This window comes from Oncorhynchus clarkii, chromosome 26, assembly GCF_045791955.1.
Source record: "Oncorhynchus clarkii lewisi isolate Uvic-CL-2024 chromosome 26, UVic_Ocla_1.0, whole genome shotgun sequence".
Lineage (NCBI taxonomy): Eukaryota > Metazoa > Chordata > Actinopteri > Salmoniformes > Salmonidae > Oncorhynchus > Oncorhynchus clarkii.
The window spans coordinates 23,601,075-23,615,786 of record NC_092172.1 but is presented as its reverse complement, the minus strand read 5'-3'; the positions used below and the strand labels follow the sequence as shown (position 1 = coordinate 23,615,786).

General features: G+C 43.4%; 1 protein-coding gene across 4 annotated transcripts in view; it reads right to left on the bottom strand.

Moving 5' to 3' along the window:
- LOC139384915 (pleckstrin homology domain-containing family A member 7-like) overlaps positions 1 to 14,712 on the bottom strand; it is a 147,613-nt gene that overhangs the window by 59,950 nt on the left and 72,951 nt on the right. For all 4 annotated transcript variants that reach the window (XM_071129817.1, XM_071129816.1, XM_071129818.1 and 1 more), the window contains one exon: positions 12,278 to 12,361. In XM_071129817.1, the coding sequence (XP_070985918.1) occupies positions 12,278 to 12,361 (84 nt within the window). The remainder of the gene's footprint in view (positions 1 to 12,277; positions 12,362 to 14,712) is intronic.

Below are 14,712 nucleotides of genomic sequence, written 5' to 3'. Positions count from 1 at the left end.
TCTATAATAGTGACTGTCATAGAATGATGTTAGGAGCGTGTCAGAGGCAGACTTTAAAGCCTTAGGGAGCAAGCTCTCCATTGACCATGTGTCCCTGCCATCTCAGTGGTGTGTTTGTGTGTGTAGGAGGGAAGCTTCACTCAGAGGTTCACTCCTCTGTGACACTCAGACAGCCATGAAAGTGCCGCCTACACAGAGCCGTCCATTCTGGGCATCACTCACAGAACTCACTGCTCTCTGGAAACGAAGGCAGGGGCTGGGATGTTTAGAGAAAGCCGGTGGCTGTAGGTTCACTTCAAAGCATGTACTCAAGAAGATTTAACTAAACTGAATAAGCCTAATGTCCTCATTGCTATATAGTACAGATATTCGATTTCTGAAAAGTATCTCCTCAGTGTAAGTGTGTGCTCTTCCTCAGTGTGTGCTCTTCCTCTTCCTCAGTGTGCGCTCTTCCTCTTCCTTAGTGTGTGCTCTTCCGCAGTGTAAGTGCGTGCTCTTCCTCAGTGTACGTGTGTGCTCTTCCTCAGTGTGTGCTTACACTAGGAAACCGTGCTTGACCGCCCACTCCACCACTACTGACACTGGACCCCTGCATTGTTCTGCCTGAACATGAAAGATGTTGTAGCTAGTGTTTTTTCCTGTTGGCCGTGCTGTGTTCCTGTGCAGCTTTGAAAGAGGAGAGGTATTGGGATGTGTCTACGGCCAGGGCAGGCTGGTGCAGGACATAAAAACACAGAGGCACAGCCAAAGGCGAGGGACTGACTATAGAACAAAAAAAATTGTTCCAACTCTCTGGATCCCATCCAACGTTTTTTACAGCACATTTCCCTCTGCACCAAGGGGACCCTCGCCTGTTTCATTTGCAGCTTTCATGCTGTCTTCCTCTGCTGTCTTTTGAAGCGTTCCCTGGGAAATCTGCTGTGGGATGTGTTGGAATAAAGGAGCAATATTTCACATCAGAGAGAAAGGCCTGGAGCCATATTAGGTTACCTACCACCTGAGAGGAACGGCCTCAGCAGCAGCCTACTCCCAGCAAACACTGCAAGCTGCAGCCCAAGTCCAGCCCAGTCTTAGCCCAGCCTCAGCAACAGTTCTGCTACAGAGCAGGAATACAGCAGTGCAGGATCAGACCACAGCAAACCCAGATCTCTCCTCTGTGATACAGCACAAAGGAAACTGTAGGCAGTCATTCTATTCTTCTATCTCTATCAGTTCATTTTGATAGTGCCACCCACCTTGTGCTCTGGCATCTTTCATTATATGACAACAAGTCATTTTTAGCTGACTAATCATTTTCATAACATTCTGCATAAATAATACACCTACAGTCAGCTTGCAAGTCTAACTGGCCCGGGTAATAACTCTGCTTTAGGCGGAACATGACAAATTATTCTAGTCAGAGGAGGTCTCCCCGTTTTCTGCTGTATGTTTTTATCTCTCCTGGAGAGTAAATTATTCAGTATCCCTCTCGCTCTCTCACTGTACAGTACAGTATAGAGTGTGTTGCTGATCCCTGGAGTCAGGCTGTGTTTGGAGGACAATACTGTATGAAGAGCTTGAAGACGCACTCAGGTCAAATAATCACCTCATCCTAACCCAGGAGGCTTTAACATTCTGATAAATATGTTTTATCTGTTCAGGCTTTAACATCCTGATCAATATGTTTTAACTGTTCAGGCTTTAACATCCTGATCAATATGTTTTATCTGTTCAGGCTTTAACATTCTGATCAATATGCCGTATCTATTCAGGCTTTAACATTCTGATCAATATGCCGTATCTGTTCAGGCTTTAACATTCTGATCAATATGCCGTATCTGTTCAGGCTTTAACATTCTGATCAATATGCCGTATCTGTTCAGGCTTTAACATTCTGATCAATATGCCGTATCTGTTCAGGCTTTAACATTCTAATCAATATGCCGTATCTGTTCAGGCTTTAACATTCTGATCAATATACCGTATCTGTTCAGGCTTTAACATTCTGATCAATATGCCGTATCTGTTCAGGCTTTAACATTCTGATCAATATGCCGTATCTGTTCAGGCTTTAACATTCTGATCAATATACCGTATCTGTTCAGGCTTTAACATTCTGATCAATATGCCGTATCTGTTCAGGCTTTAACATTCTAATCAATATGCCGTATCTGTTCAGGCTTTAACATTCTGATCAATTTGCCGTATCTGTTCAGGCTTTAACATTCTAACCAATATAATGTATCGGTTCCGCACAAGGTCCGCTCACCTCTAGTTTAATAGGGTTTCACCTCTAGTCTAGTCCAATAGGGTTTCACCTCTAGTCTAGTCCAATAGGGTTTCACCTCGAGTCTAGTCCAATAGGGTTTCACCTCGAGTCTAGTCCAATAGGGTTTCACCTCGAGTCCAATAGGACATCACCTCGAGTCCAATAGGACATCACCTCGAGTCCAGTCCAATAGGGTTTCACCTCGAGTCCAGTCCAAAAGGGTTTCACCTCGAGTCCAGTCCAAAAGGGTTTCACCTCGAGTCCAGTCCAATAGGGTTTCACCTCGAGTCCAGTCCAATAGGGTTTCACCTCTAGTTTAGTCCAATAGGACTTCACCTCGAGTTCAATAGGACTTCACCTCGAGTCCAATAGGACTTCACCTCGAGTCCAATGGGACTTCACCTCGAGTCCAATGGGACTTCACCTCGAGTCCAATGGGACTTCACCTCGAGTCCAATAGGGTTTCACCTCGAGTCTAGTCCAATAGGGTTTCACATCGAGTCCAATAGTATTTCACCTCGAGTCCAATAGGGTTTCACCTCGAGTCCAATAGGGTTTCACCTCGAGTCCAGTCCAATAGGATTTCACCTCAAGTCCAATAGGACCTCACCTCGAGTCCAATAGGACCTTACCTCGAGTCCAATAGGACTTCACCTCGAGTCCAATAGGACTTCACCTCGTGTCCAATAGGGTTTCACCTCGAGTCTAGTCCAATAGGGTTTCACCTCGAGTCCAATAGGACTTCACCTCGAGTCCAATAGGACTTCACCTCGAGTCCAATAGGATTTCACCTCGAGTCCAATAGGATTTCGCCTCGAGTCCAATAGGATTACGCCTCGAGTCCAAAAGGATTATGCCTCGAGTCCAAAAGGGTTTCACCTCGAGTCCAGTCCAAAAGGGTTTCACCTCGAGTCCAGTCCAAAAGGGTTTCACCTCGAGTCCAGTCCAATAGGGTTTCACCTCGAGTCCAGTCCAATAGGGTTTCACCTCTAGTTTAGTCCAATAGGACTTCACCTCGAGTTCAATAGGACTTCACCTCGAGTCCAATAGGACTTCACCTCGAGTCCAATGGGACTTCACCTCGAGTCCAATGGGACTTCACCTCGAGTCCAATGGGACTTCACCTCGAGTCCAATAGGGTTTCACCTCGAGTCTAGTCCAATAGGGTTTCACATCGAGTCCAATAGTATTTCACCTCGAGTCCAATAGGGTTTCACCTCGAGTCCAATAGGGTTTCACCTCGAGTCCAGTCCAATAGGATTTCACCTCAAGTCCAATAGGACCTCACCTCGAGTCCAATAGGACCTTACCTCGAGTCCAATAGGACTTCACCTCGAGTCCAATAGGACTTCACCTCGAGTCCAATAGGACTTCACCTCGAGTCCAAAAGGATTATGCCTCGAGTCCAAAAGGGTTTCACCTCGAGTCCAGTCCAAAAGGGTTTCACCTCGAGTCCAGTCCAATAGGGTTTCACCTCGAGTCCAGTCCAATAGGGTTTCACCTCGAGTCCAATAGGACCTTACCTCGAGTCCAATAGGACTTCACCTCGAGTCCAATAGGACTTCACCTCGAGTCCAATAGGACTTCACCTCGAGTCCAAAAGGATTATGCCTCGAGTCCAAAAGGGTTTCACCTCGAGTCCAGTCCAAAAGGGTTTCACCTCGAGTCCAGTCCAATAGGGTTTCACCTCGAGTCCAGTCCAATAGGGTTTCACCTCGAGTCCAATAGGACTTCACCTCGAGTCCAATAGGACTTCACCTCGAGTCCAATAGTATTTCACCTCTGGTCCAATAGGACTTCACCGAGTCCAATAGGATTTCACAAGTTTGAAAAAGTCTTTCACTGAGAGGAAAATCTAATATATTGTTCCTTGAACTTCAAACACGAGTGTCTAAGTGAGATTCACTGAGGAGCAATCAAATGAATATTTTCATCCTTCAAGCACAAGTGTCTATGCAACACAACTCACAGGAGAGAGAGATACAGTTTGTACAGTCCCCAGAGAATGCACCAGAATGTATCTAGCCTATACCTCGCAACATGACGATGCAATACTCAAATCAAATGTTATGTAACATGCGTCGAATACAACAGCTGTAGACTTTATTGTGATGCTTACTTAAGAGTTATTTTCCAACCATGCAGTTAAAAAGTAAAAAAAGAGAAAAAATAAATAGTAACACAATAAAATAATAATAACGAGGATACACACACACACACACACACACACAGCCAAACGTTTTGAGAATGATACAAATATTAATTTCCAAAGTTTGCTGCTTCAGTGTCTTTAGATATTTTTGTCAGATGTTACTATGCAACACTGAAGTATAATTACAAGCATTTCATAAGTATCAAAGGCTTTTATTGACAATTACATGAAGTTGATGCAAAGAGTCAATATTTGCAGTGTCGACCCTTCTTTTACAAGACCTTTGCAATCTGCCCTGGCATGCTGTCAATTAACTTCTGGGCCACATCCTGACTGATGGCAGCCCATTCTTGCATAATCAATGCTTGGAGTTTGTCAGAATTTGTGGGGTTTTGTTTGTCCATCCGCCTCTTGAGGATTGACCACAAATTCTCAATGGGATTAAGGTCTGGCGAGTTTCCTGGCCATGGACCCAAAATATCAATGTTTTGTTGGATGTGTTGGTAAATTTGCTAGAGAGCATTTTGATGATCCAGAATAAGATTGGGAGAATGTCATATGGTCAGATGAAACCAAAATAGAACGTTTTGGTAAAAACTCAACTCGTCGTGTCGCATCCAAAGAACACCATACATACTGTGAAGCATGGGGGTGGAAACATCATGCTTTAGGGCTGTTTTTCTGCAAAGAGACCAGGACGACTGATCCGTGTAAAGGAAAGAATGAATGGGGCCATGTATCGTGAGATTGAGTGAAAACCTCCTTCCATCAGCAAGGGCATTGAAGAAGCATTTCAAGGTCCTGGAGTGGCCTAGCCAGTCTCCAGATCTCAACCCCATAGAAAATCTTTGGAGGGAGTTGAAAGTCTGTGTGGCCTCTCTCATCTTTTTAACTTCTGGGAGAACTTGCACAATTGGTGGCTGACAAAATACTTTTTTGCCCCACTGTATGTATGTATGTATGTATGTATGTATGTATGTGTGTGTGTACACACACACACACACACATATATATTTTAGGGCTGTTCCCGACTAAAATAAATCTTGGGCGACCAAAAGTAATCTGTTCTTTCGACCAACCGATTGGTGGAAATTTTAAAATGGGTATTTTTCCATTTATAGACACACGCTATGCTTGAATAAAATTAACTATATGTAGGCTACTGAGCTTATCTGATGCTTTAAGCACTGCGATTAAAAATTAAGATACATACATTTCTAAAGAGGGAGCCAGAGATCAATATAGCTTAACCAGAAGAAAAAAAAACATGTTCTCGACCAAACTCTCCTGAAGTTGCCGTTAATAGGCTACACCACCGGTAATCTTTTCCATTTGGAAAAGCCAAGTTATCTGTACCATTTCTACTGACCTGCGGATTTTCAAATGCACATTTTCATTGAACAGTTTCATTTAATTTAGAAAAAAGTCTTCATACTGTATCTCAAAATCAATGTCACGTGCTCCTGTGTCGCTCAGTTGGTAAAGCATGGCGATTGCAATGACAGGGTTGTGGGTTCAATTCCCACGGGGGACCAGTATAAAAAAAAGTATGAAAATGTATGCTCTGGATAAGAGTGTCTACTAAAATGTAAATGTGAAATTTTAATCAAAATTCTCTGAAAATGATACAAATCTAAAGGTAACTTCTATTGTCATTGACAATATGTAAAAATAGCCTCCAAAAAGCCAACAAATAAAAACGATGCAGCCCCAGGTAGAAAATATCCTGATCAAAATTATTTTCCTAGAAATCACATTGGCTATGCATGGGCTGTCTGCAAGGAACTTAAAACATTGTATCAACTATCAACTAGGTCCAGTCCCAAGCTGGTGCTTGCCACATTGTATAAAATATTCTGGGGCCTTTAAGAGTTTCCTGCGCCAGTGAGCTCCAGTCAGACAGAGACAACTATAGGTTATTTGTACAAGGGATAAGAAGTAATCAGGTAGACCCATTTTATTTCATCAGAGCATGACATTTTTTCCCCCTTTCATGCTGTTGTTATCGAAAAGGAGAGAGCTGGAAATATTTTTCAAATAGGCTACGTTGAGTAACAATTGTCGTTCTCAATGGATGTAAAAACAGACTTTGTTTCCTTGCTGTTTGAGGCGAAGAAAAAATGACCTTCAGAGGCTCCACAGTGATGGTGAGTTAAGGCAATCAGAAATAGCATCAGCTTGCCAAACGGGCACATCTATAGGTCTACATTTGTGTGCAGGTCAGGTAGCCTAGGCATACTTCTATGCGTAATATATGCTTAGAAGAAAAGACAATGAAAGAATTGACAACTTGTAAATGGAATGAAATAAAACTTTATTCTCACAAGAAAAAGGTTGTGTGCTCTGCAAACAACGTGTCCACTCCTACTATGACAACAGTAAGACTGTAATAATAATACTGTATATTGAATCCATTAACAGAAATTGACATAACCAAACAAACATTGTAGAATAGAAATGATGGGAAGGTAAATGTACTACTGGTGATATTGGTGTGCCATCCCCGCAGCCTCCGCAATGGATTTGTCCACTCAGATAGGCGTGAATCAGACAGGTGTCTCGTGTGCCATAAATTATTTGTATATATTTTCCACAGCTCAACTAAAAAAATCTTGAGCTGCTAACAGCCTATCGACCAAACAATCGACCAGTCGACTAAATGGGGTCAGCCTTAATATACAGTACCAGTCAAAAATGTGTACACATCTAGTCATTCCTGGGCTTTTCTTTATTTGTACTATTTTTATTTGTAGAATAATAGTGAAGACATCAAAACTATGAAATAACACATATCATGTAGTAAACAAAAAAGTATTAAACAAATGAAAATATATTTTATCTTTGAGATTCTTCAAAGTAGCCACACTTTGCCTTGATGACATCTTTGCACACTTTTGGCATTCTCTCAACCAGCTTCACCTCCTTCTTTTCTACAATGTAGAAAATAGTCAAAAATAAAGAAAAGCCATGGAATGAGTAGGTGTGTCCAAACCTTTGACTGGTACACACACACACACACACACACACATACACACACACACACACACACACACATATATATATATATATATGTGTGTGTGTGTGTGTGTGTGTGTGTGTGTGTGTGTGTGTGTGTGTGTGTGTGTGTGTGTGTGTGTGTGTATATATATATATATATATATATATATATATATATATATATATACCCTGCTCAAAAAAATAAAGGGAACACGTAAACAACACAATGTAACTCCAAGTCAATTACACTTCTGTGAAATCAAACTGTCCACTTAGGAAGCAACACTGATTGACAATACATTTCACATGCTGTTGTGCAAATGGAATAGACACCAGGTGAAAATTATAGGCAATTAGCAAGACACCCCCAATAAAGGAGTGGTTCTGCAGGTGGGGACCACAGACCACTTCTCAGTTCCTATGCTTCCTGGCTGATGTTTTGGTCACTTTTGAATGCTGGCGGTGCTTTCACTCTAGTGGTAGTATGAGACGGAGTCTACAACTGACACAAGTGGCTCAGGTAGTGCAGCTCATCCAGGATGGCACATCAATGCGAGCTGTGGCAAGAAAGTTTGCTGTGTCTGTCAGCGTAGTGTCCAGAGCATGGAGGCGCTACCAGGAGACAGGCCAGTACATCAGGAGACGTGGAGGAGGCCGTAGGAGGGCAACAACCCAGCAGCAGGACCGCTACCTCTGCCTTTGTGCAAGGAGGAGTAGGAGGAGCACTGCCAGAGCCCTGCAAAATTTCCTCCAGCAGGCCACAAATGTGCATGTGTCTGCTCAAACGGTCAGAAACAGACTCCATGAGGGTGGTATGAGGGCCCGACGTCCACAGGTGGGGGTTGTGCTTACAGCCCAACACCGTGCAGGAAGTTTTTCATTTGCCAGAGAACACCAAGATTGGCAAATTCACAACTGGCGCCCTGTGCTCTTCACAGATGAAAGCAGGTTCACACTGAGCACGTGACAGACGTGACAGTCTGGAGACGCCGCGGAGAACGTTCTGCTGCCTGCAACATCCTCCAGCATGACCGGTTTGGCGGTGGGTCAGTCATGGTGTGGGGTGGCATTTCTTTGGGGGGCCGCACAGCCCTCCATGTGCTCGCCAGAGGTAGCCTGACTTCCATTAGGTACCGAGATGAGATCCTCAGACCCCTTGTGAGACCATATGCTGGTGCGGTTGGCCCTGGGTTCCTCCTAATGCGAGACAATGCTAGACCTCATGTGGCTGGAGTGTGTCAGCAGTTCCTGCAAGAGGAAGGCATTGATGCTATGGACTGGCCCGCCCGTTCCCCAGACCTGAATCCAATTGAGCACATCTGGGACATCATGTCTCGCTCCATCCACCAACGCCACGTTGCACCACAGACTGTCCAGGAGTTGGCGGATGCTTTAGTCCAGGTCTGGGAGGAGATCCCTCAGGAGACCATCCGCCACCTCATCAGGAGCATGCCCAGGCGTTGTAGGGAGGTCATACAGGCACGTGGAGGCCACACACACTACTGAGCCTCATTTTGACTTGTTTTAAGGACATTACATCAAAGTTGGATCAGCCTGTAGTGTGGTTTTCCACTTTAATTTAGAGTGTGACTCCAAATCCAGACCTCCATGGGTTGATCAATTTGATTTCCATTGATAATTTTTGTGTGATTTTGTTGTCAGCACATTCAACTATGTAAAGAAAAAAGTATTTAATAAGAATATTTCATTCATTCAGATCTAGGATGTGTTATTTTAGTGTTCCCTTTATTTTTTTGAGCAGTGTGTATATATATATATATATATATATATATATATATATAAATATATATATAATGACCCTGTCACTGAGTCTGTCAGCACTGAGTGGGCCTGCAAGTCCATCCTGTACCCATCCTACACCCCAGAGGGAATACAGGAGAGGGAACCTACTTCGCCATCCATATCTGGGTCTCAGCATGGGTGACATCCACACCCTGGCTGCTACAGCAACCAACCGCAACAATCTGCCCTGGCTGTCTGTTTTGGCTATGCAGGCAAGAGCGAAGGCATCATCACTGCATAACACACACGCTTCTCCCTGGGTGCATCAATACCCCAGCTGTTACGATGCTCTATTTCCACAACTAAAGTATGACTGGGAGGAAGGGATATAGAGATGTAAAACATGTTGGCCGTAGTATAAATAGCAGCCAGCAGGGTGTCAAGGGGCTTCATAAGTCCTGCTACTTTAGCTTATTCTACCTCTGCACACCACAGGCATTCAATACACTTTAAAAGAGGAACAAGAGGAATTCCAAGAGGGTGATATTTCTCCTAACAGACTGGCTGTAAGATAGAAACGCTATAGCCTACCATACACCCCCTACTCACTGGCTTTGGTAGAGTGGTAGAGTCCATCAGCATACAGTGGGGGCAGGGATATACCACTGAACAGATGGCATGGGGTGAGAGGTCAAGGGTGTGCCACTTGGGTGGCAGTGAACTCTGTGGGATAATAACCTCTTCCAGTGTTTTTCTGTGACGATGTGTGTGTGTGTGTGTGTGTGTGTGTGTGTGTGTGTGTGTGTGTGTGTGTGTGTGTGTACAGTGAAAGTAACCCCAGCTGTAACTCAGGCCTCACACACAGTCTCTAAAGAGGGGTATCAATCAGGCCATGCCAAGAGCATTGGGCTGCCTGTCTCCTACTTGATGGGCCTCTATGATATTTCCATAATTCTCCAAGCATTTTCAAATCTATGATCTCTGTCATAGCTACATGATTTCACTGTACTGGGAAGAAGTCTACAGTATGGTTGACTAGGAGTGGAGGGTTATGATGATGACAGCATTTTAAGGACTGGTGATAATGTGAAATGTATCAACAGTAAACTATTTGATTCGTCACATATTCTTGTGGGAAGAGCATGAGTATAATGCTATTCTAAGCATGGCTGGTCTACTGAGCTTTGATCTGGTATTAGATAGTAATAGAATAATTCAGTTACTGTGGCCCCTACAGTGCAGGGAATATGTACTTTAACTTTTAAACCCCCTGATGGTGTACAAATCCCTGGCTCAACAGTACCATGTGAGGGATGCAGGAGGGTTGGGGTGGAGAAGAGAGGAATCCCAATGAGCTTCATGTCACTCCTACAAATTACCTTTCAACACTGTGACAGTGGAGATCAGATTCCACTCTCAACCCTCTCTGCTACACTAACACATCGAGCCATGAATCCTAAAGCCTACATAACACCACCGTAATTATGTTGTTGACACCTGTCATACACATTTATGACAGAAAGATAAAGGACTCAACTGTGGTCCTGCTATTGTTCTAATACGTCATAATGAAAGTTTAGTAACATCAGGGCCATTTATCATGAATAGTTAACATGAAAGTCATGGTACAGATGTAGGATATTAATTTGGCCAATACTGTCACAACAAAATCATCCAGCAGCAACAGGATTTTAATGTTTAGTCCATAATATTTCTTTATCAGCTATTAGCTGGCCAAAAGTTACATGAAAACTGCAATACTGTTAATATAACCTTGTGTTATATGACCAAATACTTATTTTCCACCATAATTTGCAAATAAATTCATAAAAAATCCTACAATGTGATTTTCTGGATTTTTTTCTCATTTTGTCTGTCATAGTTGAAGTGTACCTATGATGAAAATTACAGGCCTCTCTCATCTTTTTAAGTGGAAGAACTTGCACAATTGGTGGCTGACTAAATACTTTTTTGCCCCACTGTATATCGCGAAGCTCATCTGCATTTCACAGCAATCAAACAGGACAATTCTCAGCAACAAAAGAGTGATCATATTAAGATCCTTCCCCTGTATGTCAGGAATGTCATTGCCACGAGAATTTCTATCCCAATGTTCTAACTATTTTATATCTCTGTCTAATTCCTGAAGGTTGTAAGTCTCCAGTTCAAAGAAAGACAGTCTCAGCCTGCAATAGATCGTTTCTTTATTCAGAGAACGCTCTGCCCCCCTAGTGCAGAGCAAGTCTTTTTATACACACACAAGTTTCTTATCATAGGCTACTCCCTGCTTAGGCAGGCAGTATTTTTTCCCACTACCCCCATACATAGTTCTCGTTTCACAGTTGCTCCCTGCTTGCATAGCTACAAAATAATACAATGCCCTAGTTATAATTCTAACCAAGCGACACACATCAGATTATATTCTTATGATTCTAACACATTTCACACAGTTATACAGTTTCAGGGTGGAATACTTTAGTCATTATCTTAAACATACAAATTCTTCTATCAGTCATGCCATGTCATCTCCCATGTTTTAGAGGCACTTACAAGCAAGCTCTACAACACTACAACTTAAAGATAAGTCCCAGTACGTCTAGGTCAGACCAACTCTGTGCATGTGTCGCTAACACTAGGTCCCATACTATTCAACCTCATCACACCACCTAGGGCTCCACCATGGCCGTACCACTCACACAATCAACTTCAGGACTGCAGCTATAACCTGCAGAAAATACTCTATATATTGCTCTCTGATGAAAAAAACTCTGTGGTAATAACAACTGTGACGTTTCAGACAGATGAATGGCTTCAGGCTTGCCATGGCCACAGTCAGACATAATGTGAACCATAGTTGACTCATTACCATCAATTCAATTAAGATGATACCTTAAAAATACACACAAACAATTGGACTGGGAGTGCAAGCAGTTATGAATTCCATTTCCAGCATTCCTCAGGCAGTCAGTTTCTGTTCCTCCTCATCTCATCCCAGCAGACAATCTCACACTCTAATCTGAGCTAAATTACACTCTATTCTCATCTCCTCCCAGCATGACCTTGGACCAACCAGACGTTACACTGAAGCCCACATTATAACCTTCCTCGAGTAAAAAAAATAGTAGAGGTGCACTCACTTGTCGTGGAGCATATATTCAGTGTTTTCTGGAGATATCTGTCCAGTCACAGGGTGTCGGAACGACGTTCTCTTCTGGTTATGGCTGAGAGAGTCAGAGAGAGAGAACAGGGAGGGAAAAGAGGGAAGGAGTGAAAACAACAGCGAAGGAGAAAATACAATTAGTATTCCGTCATGAATCATATTTCTGCTTGATCACTCCACTATTTTGTGCACTGATGCATTGGTCACTGGCTGCTTGTTGGGCATTCTACAGGAATACACCAAGTTTCTAAACTTCCAATGACTTTCACAGCAAAGTGTAGAATGCGCGGTAGTGCTGAAGCGTGGCCAAGGCAGGGGATCATATTATTTCACACAATGTGTAAGTCTCAGCACTCTCCCCTACCAGCTCGCCAGGCTTTATTGATTTCAATTACATGGGGTCATTCATTGCTTTAACTAGGGCATTAAAGCTTCCCTGTATCGTTGGATAAAAGAAGAGATGGACAGGGGGCAGCGCTGGTGGTGAAAAGAATGAAAAATAACACAATGATGTGATTTGCTCTAAACCTTCTGCATCAAATGTTGACTTTATACACACTTTGGATGGCAGTTGCGTAGCAGCTGTGCCCATCGGACAGTAAGAGAACAGGTCTCTGCACAGGTCTCTGCTTCATTCAACATTAGCTTTAGGAGCAGTGAAGCAGACAGGATTCCATACGTTTCCACTTAGGGTTATCCAGGTACAGAACATACACAGGTAGAAACTTCTGATCCAGACTGACCTGGTCGTTAATCCCTACGAGGACTTCTGACCCAGACTGACCTGGTCATTAATCCCTACGAGGACTTCTGACCCAGACTGACCTGGTCGTTAATCCCTACGAGGACTTCTGATCCAGACTGACCTGGTCGTTAATCCCTACGAGGACTTCTGACCCAGACTGACCTGGTCGTTAATCCCTACGAGGACTTCTGACCCAGACTGACCTGGTCGTTAATCCCTACGAGGACTTCTGACCAAGACTGACCTGGTCGTTAATCCCTACGAGGACTTCTGACCCAGACTGACCTGGTCATTAATCCCTACGAGGACTTCTGACCCAGACTGACCTGGTCGTTAATCCCTACGAGGACTTCTGACCCAGACTGACCTGGTCGTTAATCCCTATGAGGACTTCTGACCCAGACTGATCTGGTCGTTAATCACTGAGGACATCTGATCCAGACTGACCTGGTTGTTAATCACTGAGGACATCTGATCCAGACTGACCTGGTTGTTAATCACGCCAAGGACTTCTGACCCAGACTGACCTGATCGTTAATCACTCTGAGGACTTCTGGGTCAGACTGTGTGAGTGTGAATGCTGTATGTGAGTGTAGTGTTTCTCACTGTGCTACTGTATAGTGCAGATCTCCAAGTGCGAGTCAGAGCCTCCCAGAGGCGGTCAGGTGAGCTGTGCTAGCTAGCCTATCGGTGTGTCCTCCAGATAGACCATCATAACACACCCTAGGCTTCTAGTTCTCACACTTCACTGTCACATTCAACAGCCCAAAATAAATACTACGCCAATCCAGTCACTTTGGAAACAGTCATCACAATAAGAATGACAACACAACCAGGGCAATGATGTGGGCCAATTTATTGGTGCACTGACTGTCCAATCAGTCTAGCAGAAATAAGTAAAAGTCGCATGTCATTCAATTCAGATGACTGCTGATGTCTTAACTGAATTATGAGATGAAATCAGCCTTTACCTCTAATGAAATATTTAATGCTTCCCTACACTTGAATTCTGTGTAAAATCAGAGCATGTTGGAGTTGAATAGGCTGTTACATGAGGACATGTTTGCTTTGAGACGGTTTCAATCTCTCTCGCAAAGTTACATTATTGTGATGCTTTTGGGGGAGGGGAAATATCAAAGTACTGTGAAGAATTGTTCACCCTACTGTAATTATTTATGTAAACACTGGCAATGATGCAAATTGCCAAGATTTGGGGTAATAGACAACAGCTGACTGTACTCTCTGCTCTCTTCCAACCCATTCTCAATAACAACATTGTGAACACAACATCCCCATACAATCTAGAATCACATTAGAATATGCATTCCATAAATGTAGTTATATATATACACACAACTGTAGTGATTAATTGTGTATCTATGGAAAAACATCTGTTAATTAACCTCGACTCAATAGAGCAGAAATATCAACGAGCGGTCTGTCAGAGATGAATGTCCTGTGTTGCGTGTTCCTCTATCTCATCATGGTGTCCAGCACCACAGCCCTCTCTGTGCTCTTTACTCAAGCGTGGCCACTGAGAAGACAGGCCCATTTGTCTGAGGGGCCACTGGACAGATATGAAGTGCTAAGGTCCTCCCAGAACAGAGCTGAGCCATCCCTCTTCGGCTAGTGTAGACTGGACTGTACCAGCCTGAGAGGCAGCATGC